The sequence below is a fragment of the Canis lupus genome, chromosome 35 (genome assembly GCF_003254725.2).
Source record: "Canis lupus dingo isolate Sandy chromosome 35, ASM325472v2, whole genome shotgun sequence".
Taxonomy (NCBI): Eukaryota; Metazoa; Chordata; class Mammalia; order Carnivora; family Canidae; genus Canis; species Canis lupus.
The window spans coordinates 6283937-6302488 of record NC_064277.1 but is presented as its reverse complement, the minus strand read 5'-3'; the positions used below and the strand labels follow the sequence as shown (position 1 = coordinate 6302488).

Below are 18552 nucleotides of genomic sequence, written 5' to 3'. Positions count from 1 at the left end.
CTCAAAAACTGAGCTTTGGAATTAGACAAATCAGGCTTTTAGGTGTGACTATGTCACCTTCCAGCTGTGTGTCCCTACACAAGTTACTTAAGCAATCTGAGCTCTTCCCTACGTGAGAATAATACCACCCACGTCACAGGGTTGTAGACTGGTTCCCCAAACCTTTATTGTGAGCTTAATGTCTAGATGCTGTTTTGTGCTAGAGACACAGCAATGAACACAACAGAAGTGCCAATCCCCATGGGGTTTGTGGTCTTAGGGATAGGGCTGGACAATAACAAAGTACCATTTAGTATAGTTACACACATAATAAGGAAATATAAAGCAGGGTAAAGGAGGGAGGGAATGTTGGTGGGGATGGGGTGGTCAGGAAAAAAGCTCTCTAACAGGGTGACATTTAACAGAAACCTGACAGAAGGAGCAAGCTTCACAGCCAGAAGAAGCTGTAAATGCAAAGGCCCTGAGGCCAGAGCATGTTTGATGTGTTCGATGAGTAGCAAGGAAACCAGAGCTGGGAGCAAAGGTGATAAGGGCGAGTGGTAGGTGGAGACCACGTAAAGAACTGTAGGCCCTTGTAGGGACTTTGGCTTTGATTCCAAGTGAGCAGAGGAGCCATTAGAGGGTTTGAAGCAGAAATGAGGCATGATCTAACTTAGGCTTAACTATGCACCGTCCTTTCCCACCTCACAAGAGTCCCATCTCTCTATCTCCTCCACCTTTTCTCCCTAATCCAATAAGAAAATGGGCTTCTATGAGCTAGAGGGCTGGAATGGCATGATACATCAACCCTCTCAGTCGCTGACCTCGGGTCAGCTGACCAGGTGGAATGAACTGTATGCAGATTGCAGTTTGCAAGCTAAAATAAATTGCAAAAAATAAAATAAAATAAATTGCAACATATTGCAGAAAAGCCACTTGATTCTAGACCTTGCTCAAGCAGGTCAGAGTACACTCCTAGGAGGCTCTATTGCAAAGAAAGTTCTCCAAGTAGAATGGGAGGCATTCTTTCCAGATTGATGATTAAAGAGAATGTGTGGGCTAGAGTCAGCTTGGAAGATTTGAATAACTTAAACCTTCCAGTACCTTCAAAGGTGCTATCGTTTCCACCTGGCTATATTTAGTTTTCTTTGCTTTTTGGAAAAAGAGATGAGGCAGCTCCTGTCTGTGTCTCCCTCGGCTTTCCCCAGACACAGTAAATGATATTGGCAGGAGCCCAGCTCCACCACTCATAGAATGAAAACCTATTCTTCTTTCTCTTGCCACGTTTAATAAACTTTATCTAGAACAATTTCTTGTGCAGTGGCAAAACACAGCACTTACATAACATACTATTTCAGGAGCACTGTTCTCTTGGGCTTGGAAGCACAGCCCAGTTTCCTTAGTGCTATGATTTAGAGAATGTTCCACCCCAGAGAATAATGTCCTGGTGCCAACATTATAAAGGTAGCAAAGGCCTCTGTTAAGATTGGTAGAAAGAAGTCAAGCATATTTCGCCAGCCTCAAGGAACCCAGTGGTCAAACACAGCCCACCCACCCCCCCGCGCCCCCCCCACCCCGGTAATAATCAGAGGAAGTCTGGGTTTTTATTGCTGCTGGAGGCAGCTAGAGACAAAACACATGTTCTTCAATGCATACCATTTGCCACTCCATCCTTTCAGAGTTGAGGGCATGAAAAACAGGCCCCTTGGGCTCATCTGAGGTTGTACCCAGTCAAGGGATGGAGTCTTATGTGTCTGCACGATTAATTGCCAGGGGAGCCACAGAGGAAGTAGGATCCAGGCTTGGGCCCAAAGAAGGCAGTATGAACAGGTCAGTCAAAAAAGCAGAATTGAAGGGCCAAGGTTAAGCCAAGATCCTCCTGTCTCTGGGAGCTTCTCAAAGTGGAATATGCATCATGTGGACATCTTATTCAACAGCAGATCCTACGCTGGGGTGGGTGTCAGAGAACCTGCATCTCTGATGAGCTCACAGGTGACGGTCTGCAGACCACACTTTGAGCAGCAAGCGCCTGGATTGGAAGGGCCATACCTTCCACGTGAACCAAGACTTCTACAGAGCCGATTCTGTGGGGAGCCTCCTGGTTGTTGGAGCAGTGCCTCCCCACCCCAGCTGCTATTGAAGTCAACTGAGCAACTTTTAAAATAATGCCTGGGTCTCAACCTCCAAAAGTATGATTTAATTGGTCTGTGGTGGGGTTCAACAGAGAGGGTTTTTAAATGTCCCCGAGTGACTGTGATATATGGCCAGGATTAAGAACTCTTCTGTTAAAGGGCTGGAGGCAGTCACAGCACGTATTCATCTGTGAGGAGACTTTGAAGCAGATGTTGAGCATAGCCTGATGCACCGTTGCCTGTGGGCTGACAAGTCAGGGGACTTTCTCTGAGCTCTGGCTCACCCTACACAGTACCTTGTCCTCATTTCAGGACTGCTGCTCCCTGGGGACTATCCCCTGCAGCTATAGACCATGGGAATCTTGCCTTCAGTAACTTCCACAGGGAGGAGGAATCTTTGGCAAAAGGCAGACATTGGACAGGGAAGCAGTGGAGGAGATGTTCGATTCGTGAGCGTTTACAGAGCCTGTGTTCCATGGTTGGGGATGGAGGTGTGAGCCACCCATCTCCCTGCTGGGTCGGCTGTCAACGCAGCGCTAGCACCTGGCTCTGAGCAGGCACAGTAGGTGCTACACCATGGCCAGGGCTCAGCCTGCAGAAGAAGTTGGCCCTTTGCTTTTGAATTCTGGGCAGTGGGCAATGAGAGCGAGAGAGAAAGTGGGCAGTGCAGCGAACAGAACCTCACTATTGTACTCAGAGCCACAAGATAGTATTCCCGCCCTCGGCCCAGATGGTGAACGGAGGAGAGCCTGGACCACTCCCCAGACTCCAAATGGCATCCTCACTGGCCTGTCCTCAACACAGCCAGCATCAGTGACCTGAGGAAACAGGCATTTGGCAGAGAGGTCTTTTTAAGTTGCAAATAAGAAGGGGGTGGGAGAGCTGAATGCCTAGGGTAAAAAAAATAGTTTCAAAGGCTTCTTTTAAACAGAAAAATCATGTAAGATTGGTACAGAAAAAGCTGGGAAGAACATGTGGAGCACTACAAGGAAAAGGTTTAGGTAGTTGACAGTTTTGCTCAAGGGTGGCCTACGACCTAGGGGAGATGTTTCTTGTTGCACGAGGGGAAGGCACATGGACTGCTGGCCTTGAGTCTCACTGTTCCATATCTGGCATCTTGGAATTGTCCCTGGTCAACTCAAAGCAGCCACAGGTTAAAACCTCTCAGTCCTTGATTTTAAACATCTCTGTCATGGCTTTGCATTTTCACAACAGCAAAAGCACTGTTTGGAAAAATTGACACATTTTCTCTAGTAAGGCTTTACTGAATATTAAATTTCTAGCACATTCTTGTTTTACCCAAGAAGCAGGAGACTTTGTTGTGGATTGAGTCTGTTCCATTCGCCCTTCACCTTTGCTGTGCTTCTGGTGGATGCTGAGCTTCTGTGGAAAACATGGGGCACTCGAACAAAGTCAAGCAGATCTAAACCAGGTCCTAATGCCCTGTGTGTTTGTTTCTCTTCCTGCCAGTCAAGAGAGAGGAGGTGCTGATCAGAGCGGGCGAGTACATGGGCCAGCTGCTAGAGCAAGCATACCTGCACTTCTTTGTCACAGCGCGTGTCAATGAGTCCAAGGATATTCTGGCCAAGCAGAAGTCCACCGTGCTGACGATCCCCCAGCTCATCATCAAGGTCAGTTTTACCATCTCAGGCAAGGGAGAAAGAAAGGCAAGTTGTTGATTAGGCATCCAGGCTGAGTGTGTGTGCATATGCATGTGTGTGTGTGTGTGTGTGTATGAATGTGTGTCCTGCTCAAAAAAAGGGAGGGGGAGCTAAGATCCTCCTGTTCTTTGAAAGAAGTAAACTGCCCTATATATAGACACACACATATAACACTTTTCTCTCCTCTCCAGATTTAAATATATAGATGTGGCTGCAGATATAAATATAACCTGTGGGTATAAACATACTTGGGGAGGAAGATAAGGATGTGTAATGGATACAGATAGAATTTCAGTGTTTCCAGAGTAAAGTGGGTCAGGCATGTCATGAAATGGAAACCACTGGAATAATCTCCCACCTGCATTTGGGACTGTTGTTCATTGAGATATAACTGTATACAGTAGGATGTACACATTGAGATGTCAGCTTGGTGACGGTGAGTTGTTATATGTGTCTACACCTTGCAACCACAAGACAGAGGAAGACATAGAGGATTCCCAATACTCCAGAAAGTTCCCTCATGCCTTTTCCAGCCAATAACTCTTTCCCCCCATCACCAAGATAACCAGCTTTCTGACATCTATCACCATACATTATTTTGCCCATTTGGCTAGTAGTTTTAATGTTGTCTCTCCATTTACCACAAGAAATCTTTAGCCAAATGGTTCAAAGAAACTTGGCAGAAGAGGGCTGAGGATGGATGGAAATGAAAGCCAACTATGGCAACCTGTTGGCTCCCTCTTTTCAGGAGCATTGACAACATGGGTAGCCACACCCTGAGACACCTTCCTGTCCTGTGAGCAGAAACCCAGGCCTCCATCCATGTCCTTGGGGTATGACACCTTACGTCAGCCTTAATCAGGAATTAGAGGCCTTCCCAAGTTGCTGGAGAACTTTTTTTCCCGAAGTATTAGCATAGATCTTAAGCTTCATTCTTCTAAACTGACAATCAAAGTTTACCAAGTTGAGCATGTTTTAAATGAGGTGACAGGGGTAGAGGGACAGCAAGCCTTGGGTGTTAAGAATCATTTGCTGTGAATCATTTGTAAAGCTAATGACTGCTGTGTGGCATTCAGCAGGGCAGCTGTCAATGGGCCTAGCACTGTGCAGATGGCACATGACTACCGTGTAATGAGTCACCCCAGGCCGAGGCTCACCCAAACACAGACAAGTCGTGCCCATTGAGAGAGAGAGCCCAGGTCCTTCATTTTGAGAAAGACTTAAGTCATCACAAGGGCTTCCCTCTCAAGCACCGCCCACGGCCCATCACAGCACCATCCAATAACAGGCCTCAGAGGATAATTGAAAAATGAGGTCATGCAGGGTCTGCTGGCAGAACAGGAAACAACTGCAAATAGAGGGTAGCATAGGACTCCTCCAGAGGGGCCAGTAGTGCTGTGAGAATTCAGTAGTGTAAGGTGCTGGTACTGTAACCAGCCTCCCCCAAACAATGACGGGTGCTCCCTGGGAGACCTGCCCCACCTGAGGCAGGGCCTACATGCTCCACTTCATTATGAACCAATGACCTGTCCCTCTGAAGGGGCCAGGAGACAGCCCCTCCAAGCTACGGGATGCTCAAGCCACAGCCTAAGGTAGAATTTAATTGCACCGCTGACAATAAACCAAATGTATAAAGGCGACTAATACTTTTCATCTTTTAGACATTATTAATGTGAAGGATTATTTGTTGGTTGTCTTCTGGATTTACTTAAGGAGCACTGAAAATCCTCTGGGGCAGAATGGAAATGCCCTCTGCCACACAAATTGAGTAACCTGGGAAGGGGAACTGTCCTTTAAAAGTTATGTTTTGTTTTGTTTTGTTTTGTTTTTATTTTTATTTCCGTAAAAGTATGGAGAATGTTGTTCCTGGAGGAAACTTATTTAGAAGTCATTTGAGCAGAACTCCAGCCTGAGTGAAATGGAAACCTTGGCTTCTGCCCAGTACTGTTTATTCAGGAAAGGAGGCAGGAGCATCCTCACCTCAGCTGCTCCTATATCACTAACCTCATTAATCAGACCACCCCCAAGAATGAACTAAATCCAAAGGAGGGAAGAGGTGCTCCTGGATAAAGCACCTCACACCCTAAAAGCCACTCGGATGGCACCGAGCTGTGAGGGGCTCTGAGTCCAGAAACACTGGCTCCTGGGCTGAGCTCCTGAGATGCTGCTTGGCCTACTGGAGATATGATCTTCCTGAGAGTGACTGAGAGAGGAAAAGAAGACAGAGAGAAAAGGAAGGAAAGGAGAACAGGAGAGAGGAAAAGGAGAAGATAAAAAGGAGGGGAGAGAAAAGGGAAGATGGTGGAGGAGAGGAGAGAAGAAGGAAATGGTGGGAGAGAAGAGGAGGGGAGGGGAGAGGAAGGATGGAGGGAGTAGAGAAGGGGAGTGAGAGAGAGGAGGAAAGAGGGGTGCGGAAGAGAAGGGGAGGGAAATGGGAAGGAGGAGGAGAGGAGAGGGGGAGGGTAGAAGATGGGAGGAAGGAGGGAGAGAGGAGAGAAGAGGAAGGAGAGAGAAGCAGAGGAGGAAGGAGAAGGGAGGAAGGGGATAGAACTGGGAAAGGAAGAAAGGAGATAGGAGGAGAGAGCAGAGAGGAGAGGAGGGCAGGGGATGGAAGGGGAGGGAAGGGGAAAGAGAGAAAAAAGAAGAAAAGGGTGTAATCAACTTTTGCTCAGAAAACCTCAGGGAGAAGGGTTGAATGACTTGTCTAAAGCAGGAGTAGGCAAGGGGGTAAAGGCCATGAAAGCACAGAAGCCCAATGGCTCAGAGGTCCACAGTTACCTGGGACCCATGTCCTCAAATTCTAGGAAGACGTTAGAACCGTCTGTCAATCTCTTTGAGCCTGGGTCAGGCCCACAGCAGACAGACCCTCTCTCTGTGCTGGTCACTGTGATGAATGTGCTGGGTACGGGATGACCCCACGTGAGAGATGAAGGGTTAAGAGGACATGACCATCCCCCCCCCCCGTTCATTTGGGGGCAGGAGAGGCATGAGACCAGCACGTGGTGATGACAATGATGGCAACTAGGAGCCATTGAGCTCTAGATTATTGTACTTCTCTTGAATTTTCTTAGTTAAGCCTCATGACCATCCTAGAGGTGGGTATTATTGGAGTTCCCATTTTACAGATGAGAAAACAGAGTGGATGGTAGCATCGCAGTCCAGACATGGGCTCTGGGACCAAATGCCCTGAGGTCAAAGCCTGCTTTCTCGCGTGTATGAGCCTGGACACATCACTGAATCTCTCATAGCAACTGTTTTCTCATCTGCAAAATTGCCATACTCACCTAATAGATTGTTGTGAGTATCTAATGAGCTGATGGATACCTAAGGCCTGATAGAAGTCAACACCGAGCATGTGGAGGCCATTCTTAGTATGGTCACTATTCTGTCCATGAGCGACTTGCCTGTGATCATGTGCTGGTCAGGGGAGGACTGGAGTCTTTCTGACCAGAGGTCCATGCAGATAACCCCAAGGCTATACTGCTCTCACGTGGGAACTCCCATGGAAAGTGTGGCTTTTTCAGGGAAGAGAGATCACATCAGGTTGAGGCATCACAACTCAAGTTGGCAGAACAATAGATGATCCTCAATGAATGGATAACATCTCAAGCTGCAGACATGGGTGCAGAGACCACTCCAGAGCTAGGAGCAAGTGGGAGCCAGGGCAAGGAGAGAGATAGACAGCTTGTGGAAAGAGCGAAAAAGCCTTCCCTGGCTGGAGTCGAGGCTGGCAGCAGGAGATTAGTGAAGATAAACCTCTGTCCAAGGCACTGCCCTCTTCCAGGAGTCCCCAGCCTAAGCCTACTGGAGTGGCCTGACAGCCAGTGTGCTGCTGTCCTTACCTTGCTCCTCTTTTAGAGCAAATAAAGATCAGCTTGGAGCAATATTGAGCCCTCATGTCTAAACTCATGTTACTGTCAACCAAAGCAGTTAGGGTCATCGGACATGTATTTCCATCCTAATGGACCCTGTCTGGTACCGCATTTGTCCCTGTGAAAACAAAGATTGGGACTTGGTTAAATTGTGCTCCCAGTTAACTATTCTCAGCACCCACCATGCATGAGTCATAGAGGATGATCTTCATGTGGAAAATGGCAGAGAGAGAGACACTCATTAAACTTTAATGAGCACGCCTCTCTTTATTTGTGCTATCAAAATATTTTGATGAGAAAAGTATGTTTTATTAAAATCAGACACAGAGTTTTTTTCATGTGTTAATCGTTGTAAGAGCCAAGAAAAGACCTCTCCATTTTGATTTTTAATGAACAGCTACTTTTTTTGGAGAGGATGAGGCACAGAGAGAATCTGACTAGTCTCCAGGCTAGAGACTGGCTTGCCTGCAATCTGTGGCATATAACATGGGGACAGTCTTCTGGTGGGTTTCTCCCCTTCTCAGCAGTGAAGGTTTCAGTTTTCAGGTCCTCTAGCCAACTAGAGTGAGAATACTAAGAGGGACACCGAGAGTCCCTACTGCAGAGAAGAGGAACATAGTGGCTAGAGTTGGATCTCCTGAGCTCATAATCCTACATGGGCTGCTTCAGGATCATTATTCAACCTCCTCCTACGTAAGATGGATCCGTAACAGTACTGGCCTTGTTAGGTTTCCGGGAGGGATCACTGAAATAATCCCCATAAAGAACCTACGGTAATCCTAGTACATACTCGACCACTTGTGCCCGGCCACCATCTTTCTTTCTTTCCTCCCTCCTCTCCCTCCTCTTTCTTCCTCTCTCTCTGTATGTCTCACACACATCCTCTCTTTGAACCTCTGTGTCCCCTTTTTCAGAATGAATACACACTAATAATTATTCTTATCCTTCAGTACAATCATATGCAAAACTCAAAGTTGTGAACATTAGCATCAGTGATGCTTGTGAGAATGCTTAGCCCATACCAGGACCTGGTAATGAATGTCCCCTGCCTCCCTCCCTGCCTGGTCCCATCCATGCCTGAGAAACCAGCAGGCACACCCCTGAGGATTGCTCAGGGTAGCATGTGGCCCTCTGGCCTATAGCGAACATAACCTCACCTGGTGGCATCAACTCTGACCACAGGGTGTGCAGTGTGTGCACTGTTCTCTGTGGAATGTTCATGGGAGGGAGACCACTCTCAAATGCCCATGAGACTGAGAGAGCAGAGGCATTCACGTGTCCCTCAGATGACCTCCATTCAGTACCTGAGAAATAAACTCTTCCAAGTGTCATTCTAAAACAGCTCATTAGCATTATCACGTAGAACACATCCTACAGCCTTTGCAGAACATCACAAAACAGTGATGGAACTAATTTTCTCATAGAAACTAGGGATAATTTCGCTAGGAGAAAACATAACCACTTTCTACATGTGTGATTAAGAAAATTACAACCACGATCCCTGTATTTATAGCAGCATGATTTATGATAGGCAAGATATGGAAGCAGCCCAGGTGTCCATCGACTGATGAATCGATAAAGAAGATGTGGGGGGGGGGGTGTACGTATGTGTATACAATGAAATATTATTCAGCCATGAAAAAGAAGGAAATCTTGCCATTTGCAATGACATGGATGGAGCTAGAAAATATGAGTGAAATAAATCAGAGAAAGACAAATACCATATGATTTCACTCATATGTGCAATTTAAGAAACAGAACAAAGGGGAAAAAGCAAGAGAGAGACAAACCTAGAAATAGTTTCGAGAGAACAAACTGCTGGTGACCAGAGGTAAGGTGGGTGGGGGGATGGGTGAAATAGGTGAAGGGGATTAAGGAGACCTATTGAGATGAGCACTGGGTGATGTGTGAATTGTTGTACCTGTAATTAATATCACACCATGTGTTAACTCATTGGAATTAGAACAAAAACTAAAAATTTAAGATAAATTTAAATTACAACCAAGAGCACACATTTTTTTAAAATTTTAAATAAAAAAATTAAAACTTAAAAATTTAAAAAATTTAAAATTGAAATTGAAAAAAAATTAAAAAATTTAAAAAATCTTTTAGACATTTAAAATGAAAAAAAAATTTTTAACTTTTTAAAAAATTTTTTTAAATCTTTTAAAACATTTAAAATGAGGAAAATTTAAATTTTTTTAAATTTAAAATTAAGAAAAAATCTTTTAAACATTTAAAATGAGAACAATTGACTGTTTCTGAGCTTTTTTTAAATAGCATTTTGACATGCCTCACTGGCCCCCCACCCCGAGGTAGGCCCAGGCCCCACCGGTGTAGGTGTTGGCCAAGAGCAGCATGAGCAAGATGATAGCATGCATGTGCTCCTTGCTGATTTGTTCTGTTGGCTGAAAGAGTTTTCTTCCCTTTGATTCTTCCCTTTTAGTCACTCACTCTTTTATACAACCATGTATTCAATTCACTCAACAAATAGTCATTTGGTGCCCACTTTGTAAATAAGTTGTAGCAAGTGCTTAAAAAAAAAAATCACCAGAGAAAAACTCAACACCGAGAACATTTTTATTGACTTTTTCTCTGAAATGGGGAGAAACTGCTGATTTTCCTTCTAGCAGTGCCTGCCCTAGGTCAGCTCCAGAAGTGCTGCCGCTCTGTTCTCGCGTGGGTGGGCTCTGCAGTGCCACAAAATAGCAAAATTTTGTTCTTTTGTTCTTTTTTGTTTTGGCTGAGTAATATTCCATTATATGTATACACACATATATATAAAGCCTACGAAGGGAGGTGATTCACAGACATCAACAGGCAGAGTCTCCAGCAGGACTAGCACTGACTGGCAGGGGCCCCAGCACTGTGGGCTTGCAGCCTTGAGGATAACACAGGTCACACAGGAAACATCCCCACCCCTCATCCCCGCCCCGGTGTGTGCCAAGACCTTCCCCGGGGCCTACACCTGCACTGCTGCAGACTGCAGCCTGGGAGAGGCAGAAGGGGAACCAAATCCAACCCACTCAGTACTTGCCACACCATGCAGGGAGCAGCATCCACCCTGAAAAAGAGGTGCCCCTGCATAACTTGCCCAGATAAACCCTAGCACCGGTGTCACATTCACCTCTGCTCCAACTTGAGACACCATCAGCTGTTTTTAACCAGAGCTCACCGACTAACTGAGGTTAAGTGTCGAATCCTCTTCATCCCCCCTCTGCTCATGCCCCCAGAGCCTCAGTCTAAACCAGAGCAGAGCGAGGCGGAAGGGTGCTGGGGAGAGAGCCTGAGCCCTGCTCCCCCAGCATCCCAATTCATAGGCCTCTATCCTGGAGGGGAAGGTAAAACTGGGAAGCCACTTGGGGGAAGGAGCGCCCCAACGACAGCCACTGGGTAAGCTGTGAGACTTACCTGCAGTTTCATTTTGTTCTGTGACAACCTACACATCTGAGACTTTCCAGCCAGGAAAAAAAAAAAATGAGAACAAAGACTCTGTTCTAACCGTCCCCTGAACCCTGACCCATTTTTCCCTCCTGTGTGTCCAAGCAAGTATATTTGTCTCTTCCAGCCTCCCTTGGGTCGCATGTCTGGATCACCAGGACCATAGGTCACCAGGGAGGCTGGGACAGGGTGTGGGGACCTGGGCTTTTCCACTTCTCTTTCCAGTGTGGGTGGAGGCTGGCAGCTCCTCTCCTGGTGGCTCTCTACTCCATTACCTGAGAAACCATATCCACATCACTCTGCACAGGAGAACTTACGGGTGAGGAGGTTCTCGTGCTCACGCTGGCAACATAATATTCTCCCTTTAAACATCAGGTGCATTTAGATTCAATAAGTGCTATGATTAAGATGCTCGGCCAGGTGATTTCACACATAATATCTCATTGAATCCTCCCAATAATGGCACAGGGAATCAAAGCCCAGAGAGTTCAGATGACTTGGCCCAAGTCAACTTGGCGGCAGCCCCTGATCTTGACCCCTGAGTCCAGTGCTCCCTCCAAGTCCCCAGCTATGGTCACTCACTGTGGCCCAGCCACTGCACTTGTGCCCTCGGCACTGTTTTATCAATCCGTGGAGATAAACAAATACATCAGTCTATGGGGACCCATCTTGAGGGGCTCTGAGCAGGTGAAGCCTATGTATCCCCAAAGGGTCCCAGGTGGGGCACCACCAGCCGTGACTTTACTTGCTTTGTTTGTCACAGAGGAGCAGGCACTGAATGTGCTGCATCAGCCAGAAGAGCATGTCCTAGAGGATGTCTGTGAGCCCTGCCACTACAAAGTGTGCATTTGCAGCTCCCTGCTCAGCACAGCTACTGAACAACCTGTATTTGAGAATGAAAATGAGAAATCATTGCTAACTGGGGCGCCTAGAATATAATTTTCTCTATATATTTCCCGTTTGTTGTTTTTTAATCTTAAAAAAGAAACACAGTCACAAAGTAAAACATCAAAAATAATTAATCTTATCTACCTTCATATGATCCCACTCAGTTTGGGCTACTGGTTATTTTTAAAAATGATATTTCTATCTTTACCTTAAATAGAAAATCCTATTATCGTCGAGTAATATATCAAGGTCCCAAGGCTACCTTGTCACATTTTACTCTGGTGTAGGAATTGGATTCTTTCCCCCATGAAGTCAGAAACAAAGAGTTGGGTTACACATATATTTTCAAATTTTGTTCGGGGTCAAGTTATAATCATTGTGCTTACCTGGAAGTTTAGTGGTATAACATAAGGTAATACTGCGAATGATTTCTTCAGTCGATTTCAGAAAATAAAGAAGCTATTTTCATCAAAAAAAAAAAAAGTTACTATTTTTGCCTCTGCTGTCAGAGATGACAGTGTCTGTAGTGTTTAAAGAGGCATGTTTTGGAGTTGGAAAGACCTAAATTTGTATCTGGGTTCTTCTAGTTTACTAGCTCTGTAACTTGGGTCCTTTGATTACCTTCCAAGTGTCAGATTGACATCAATTGAATGAAGATAATGAAAATGTTTGCCCCTGAGCCCATAAGGAGGGCTGATGAAACAAGATAACGTAAGTAAAACATGAGCAGAATGCCTGCATTACTAAGGAAATGCTAAAAATAATGTGAGGTGCTATTATCACGGTTACTAATCAGAGTCCGTGTGGGGGGTGTGGTTAAGCAATGACTCTGGCACCAGATTGCCTGCATTTAATCTCACTTCCCCTATTTATTATCCACATGAACTTGAACAAATTACTTCTCTGCGCCTCAGTTTCCTCTGTAAAATGAAGACTCATAGCATCTACCTCATAGGGTTGTGAGGATTAAATAGTCAATATAAGTAAATCACTTAACAGCACTGTCCAATAGAACTTCCTATGATTATGGGAATATTCTAAACCTACACAGTCCAATATAATAGCCACTAATCACAGAGAGTTATTGCGTACCTGAAATGTAGCTGGTATAATTAAGGAGCGAATTTTAAATTTAATTTAATTTAATCTAATTTAATTAATTTAAATTCAAATAGCCACCTGTGGCGACCATATTAGACTGTGCAGACTTAGAACATCGCCTGACGACCAAAAAACCATTCGTTTTATGTAGTAAATGCTAAACCAAGTGAGTTAGCTAGAAGCAGCGGTGGTGCTGGTGCTGGTGAGCACAGTTCACAAATAAGAAACTACTTATTACCAGCAAGGCTAGAGAGGAGAAAAAAAATTTATTTTCCAGTAATACATGTAATACATTATTGATGGCACTTGAAGTAAGGGCCACGAGGTGAAATAATAAATTGTGTGAATTATATTGCCACTGAAATTCATTCTTCCTCAAACTTTTTCCTTCATTTCAGTTTCAGTATTGAACACGGTTACGCATATTATAAAGCATATACTCCACTGGAGAGATCGTGTGATTTCCTAAAAAGTAATTGCTTCCAAAAGTTTACATGTATGTGTATGTGCACCCACCAGTAACTTTCTCGTTCAAAAAAGAATCAAAATAGTGACTCATTATCGGGAAGTAGTATAAAAGACAAGAACTTGGTATGTCCATATTGGTGAATGCTGTTTAACTTGGAAAAGCATCATATTTCATGTCAATACTTAAAACCAGATATTTTCAATGGGATACTGAAAACAATTAGGGCCATCAAACACGTGGAAGAGATTTTGATGTCATGAAGGAAGACCCACACTTTAGTCTTTTGTCTGGCTCTTCTCTGGAGTACACAGAAAAGTTTCTTCCTGAACGAATTTTCTCTGGATTGCTCAAGGATCCCTCTATTTAACTTTTTATAAGAGCGAGACAATCAGAAACAGAACTACAATGATATGAATTATTTTCACAGCATTAAAGAAAAGGGAACAGTGCAGATTCCTTAAAGAATTGGATTTGGGCATTTTCATCACGATGGTCTTCTCAGCATTTGGCAGGTATCACAGCATGGTGCCTCACTTAAGTCAACACATGCTGTGAAAATACTATGTGTACGTTCCATTTTCCTCAAAAGAAGGGAGGAAAATATCTCCACTTAATTTTCCTAAACAGAAAACAGTGATGTTAAAGGTTAGGCAGGCTTCTATACTTGGTTTGGTTTGAGTCTTTTGGGTTCATTATCATCTCAGTAGTCAGGCAAGGGAAATTTACATTCTGGGTGCAGGAGATGCATGTCAGGAAAGGGAAACTGAGTCTTTGTCAACTGCAAAAGCAACACTCTACAACGTGAGAAGAGACCTCTCCTCTCAGCCCCCGACCTCTCCCCGGCCTCCTGCCCGCTCAGGATCAGGGAAGCCCGGGCAAGTATTTACATGCCCGTGGCAGCAGCTCGATGCAAAAATAACATCTAAACCAAAACTGGTTAGGCATGATGCATGAAGTTATGTGAGAAGGCTTAATCTTCAAATCATGGCCAGATCTAAAGCCCACCAATGAAGGGCTAAGCACAGGGGCCAGCCTTTCAAACATTAAGTTTCCCAAGCAGTGTCAAAAATGACCTGGAATCTTTCTGTTGAGCTAGTCTTACCATATGGAAATGACTCTTCAGCTGGAGCCCATGGGTGGGAGGAGGTCCATCAAAAGACCTTCGGACTCTGTAATGAATCCCCTAAAGCCACATGTGAGATGTGTATGTGTCTTGTATTTGTCACTGTGTGTATCTGTGTTGGGGAAGGGTCAGTAGCTATTACTAGATTTTTTTTTACGTATATATATAAAGGGCTTCTGTCCCTACTTGTAATAGCATTCCATGAATACAGCAGATGATTCCAAAATATTTCCCCCTCTGAAAGTAAAGTGATCAGAATTTTTTTAACAATAGCATCTCTGAAGCAGCCCCTACTTTCTCCATTTCAGACAGTTTTTTTTTTTTTTTTATGATAGTCACAGAGAGAGAGAGAGAAAGAGGCAGAGACACAGGCAGAGGGAGAAGCAGGCTCCATGCACCGGGAGCCTGATGTGGGATTCGATCCCGGGTCTCCAGGATCGCGCCCTGGGCCAAAGGCAGGCGCTAAACCGCTGCGCCACCCAGGGATCCCTTCAGACAGTTTTTGCAAACATTATCTTTATCTTATATTTTTAAAAATCTGAAAGTGTTCTGAAATTTTTTTCCAACTTAGGAAAAATACGTTGGCCACACTTGAGATTAAACCAAGAGTACTCAGAGTATTCTAATAATGCACTTCTGTATTTCTAACATCTATATCGATGGAGTCAGGACATCTGGGAAGAAAGTGAAAATTTCAGCCTGTCTTCTAAAATGTTTTGTCTGCATCAAAGATTTTCAACTGGGGAGCAGTTTTCTAAGTTGGTTCCTAGAAATCAGCAGGAGTGCTTAAACTAAACTTATTATAGGCTCTGCCTGAGATTCTGAATTAATTGCTTGGGAGTGGGCCTAGACCTCCATGATTTTAAAGTTTCCCAGTGGGCTCTGTGTGCATGGAAGGCTGAAGACCACCGGTGAAGCACTGGACACACTGCTTGGCATACGATCCATGCTCTCTTGGTGACACCTGCTGCGGTCACCACCACGATCATTGTCTGCTCCACCCCTGATCCCTCTGACCCCTGTGCTGCCCCCATCCCACCCAGCAGACATTAATTTGAATGTAATAAACAAGGAGAATTGGCTGCAATTTTCATTTTTCTCATAGATTTTTAAAATCCCACAGACATAAATTTAGACACAAACTGTGTCTTAAAGGTAAAGCCATAAAGATTTATTCTTTACTGTAATCAGTAAGTGAGAGTTTTTTCTCTGGGAATTGTCCTTCCTCTTTGCCTCTGTTCATAAGAAAGGCTCACTTCCATCTGATTTTTTTCTACAGTATATTCTGCTTAAAGAAATAGGGTATGGTAATGGCTGAGTTGTTACATGGGAAACTCAGTCAAGAAATTCCATAATTAAGCAGTTCATCTAATTTCACAAGTATTTATTTGCTGGGCACTGGCTAGATACGGGAGTTGAAAGTGCACTAAAATATAAGATGAGTAAAACAAACTACCTTGAGCTCTGCTATTCCAAACACAGTATGAGCTATCAAGTATGGAGCTTTTGCCTTGTGCCCTACAGTGTGTTTGTTGCTTTATATGCATTATCTCATTCTACCCTTTTCTTATGAGGTAAGAACTATTATTATTATCTTGTTCCCAAGTTATGTGAAGCTTATACAGATCCATCCAGCCAGCACACATAGCTACAAAACAAACAACAACAACAACAACAAAAAAAAACCCATAGTCACATGGCTGTTTTCCAGCTCATTGTGTGGTGTGGAGAAAGCATACCTACCATTCCTGGCACCTAGTATACACAGTCTAAGAGTAAATAATAATAGCATTTCATATCGATGACCCCATAGGAACATCAGTCCAGTCTCTGAGACAGGAAACCTGAATCTCAGAAAAGTTGAGTAGGTCACCCAAGGCCCCACTACTAGTTAAGTGCTGAATTGACATTGAACTCTGGCCGCCTCATGAGATGCTTTGCCAAATACCCAATATTTCTGAGACTTGTCATAGATAAACTAGCCAACAAACGGCCTTACATTCTCCTGGACTCAGATGTAACTGCAGATGAGAAGTTGTTTTTTGTTTTTGTTTTTTTTTTTCTGCCTATTTTAGTGTTCAGATTCCTTTTCTTCAAGTTCCACGGTGATACTCCCTCATTGGCCTAATGAGGGCCATACTTTTCTTTCTAGTGTGACTAAAAGTAAGAAGGATCAGGCCCCCTGGAGCATTCTCTTCCTCTTGAACTCAGGAATCCCCCATATCCTGGCAGAAAATTTGAGTCCTGTCCAGAAGCAGAGTTTGCCTGGCCACCCTCACCATGGAAATGTGTTGCTACACCAAATGCACTTCCACCTCCTGCTGATAAAGAGCAGCTGGTGGTCACGGCTATTAACCTGAGCTCTAATTAGGGTGGTTTTTATAATGAGGAAAAGAGTGTGATTCTAATTAGTAATTTTCCATCTTTGTCTCAATAGGTATCCCCCAGTCAAAGCAATCAGCTATCCTCATCACACTGGTTCCTTCGCCAAAAAATAACCATTCTGTTAAACCAGCAAAAGTGAAAATGGTTGAGGACACAGGAGAACAGGAAAGGTTTTATGCACTGCTAATGAGCTGCATTCTCCCCGCCCGCCCCCCCCCCCAACTTCTGTCTTAGGTCCGTGGCGCCAAGATGGTTGGTTCTGACATGGTGGTGACAGTTGAGTTCACCAATCCCCTGAAAGAAACTCTGCGGAATGTGTGGATACACCTGGATGGTCCTGGAGTGATAAAGCCAATGAGGAAGATGTTCCGGTAAGGAACATCTCAGTGGGGACTGAGAAGGTGACAAGTGATGTGGGATTGTGGGAAGACTTAGTGTTCTCTGTCTTTTCCAAACTTATATCTAACACCCAATGAACATGTCTGCGAAGCTGCCGCCTTCTTATTGGCCATTTCTAGGAGTCCTGGGGTAAAAGTAAGGTTGGTTTGACTGGCACTTCCATCATTTAATCATTAAAACCACCCTAATGAGGTAGGTACCATTATCATCTCCCTTTGGGTAGCAGAGGCTTGAGAGGTGGACTGGTTTGCCCCAAGTTTCATAGCTTACAAGAGAGAGGTACCCAGATTCAGACTCAGGGAAGCTGATTCAGAAACTCAGATTCAAGGGTGTCTGGGTGGCTCAGTCAGTTATGTGTCTGCCTTTGGCTCAGGTCATGATCCTAGGGTCCTGGGATGGAGCCCCAAATCAAGATCCCCACTCAGCAGGGAGCCTGCTTCCAGGTCCTTTTCCCCCTCTCTCATGCTTGTCTCTCTCTTATGCTCTCTCTCTCTCTTATGCTTGCTCTCTCTCTCTCTCTCTCTCTCTCTCAAATAAATAAATTAAATCTTTAAAAAAAAAAATAAAGGAAACTGAGTTTCAAGTATTCTACTGCACTATCTCCTCAGGTGTCAATTCTACTAATGTCCATGGAGTACCTACAATGTGTCAGGCAGGATGCTAAAAAATGTCCCTTATCAAGGGCTTTCTCCCAGCCCCGCCTCCCAGATTTCCCTGATTCAAGCACTCTACAACTGTTGTTTTCAGGAGAATAAAGAGAAGCCTGGGGCATCCTGGGTGGCTCAGTGATTTAGCACCACCTTCAGCCCAGGGCATGGTCCTGGAGACCCAGGATCGAGTCCTGCATCGGGGTCCCTGCATGGAGCCTGCTTCTCCCTCTGCCTGTGTCTCTGCTTCTCTCTCTCTCTGTTTCTCATGAATAAATAGATAAAATCTTTAAAAAAAAAAAGGAGCCTAAAGACTTGCAAACTTGGTTCTCTATTTAGGGGACCAACGACTGCCTCAGACTCTGTGATAATATGAATGAGACTGCTTCCTCCACACCTAGCACCATCACATTGTGCCCTGCAGTTTCCTAGCTTCTGTGACTTCTGCTGACAAA

The 18552-nt window shown here is 44.6% G+C and overlaps 1 protein-coding gene across 2 annotated transcripts in view; it reads left to right on the top strand.

Moving 5' to 3' along the window:
- The window catches only part of F13A1 (coagulation factor XIII A chain), a 163844-nt gene that overhangs the window by 138042 nt on the left and 7250 nt on the right, over nucleotides 1-18552 (top strand). For both annotated transcript variants that reach the window (XM_025445092.3, XM_035710518.2), the window contains exons 14-15: nucleotides 3582-3742; nucleotides 17286-17422. In XM_025445092.3, coding sequence (XP_025300877.1) covers nucleotides 3582-3742; nucleotides 17286-17422 — 298 coding nt within the window. The remainder of the gene's footprint in view (nucleotides 1-3581; nucleotides 3743-17285; nucleotides 17423-18552) is intronic.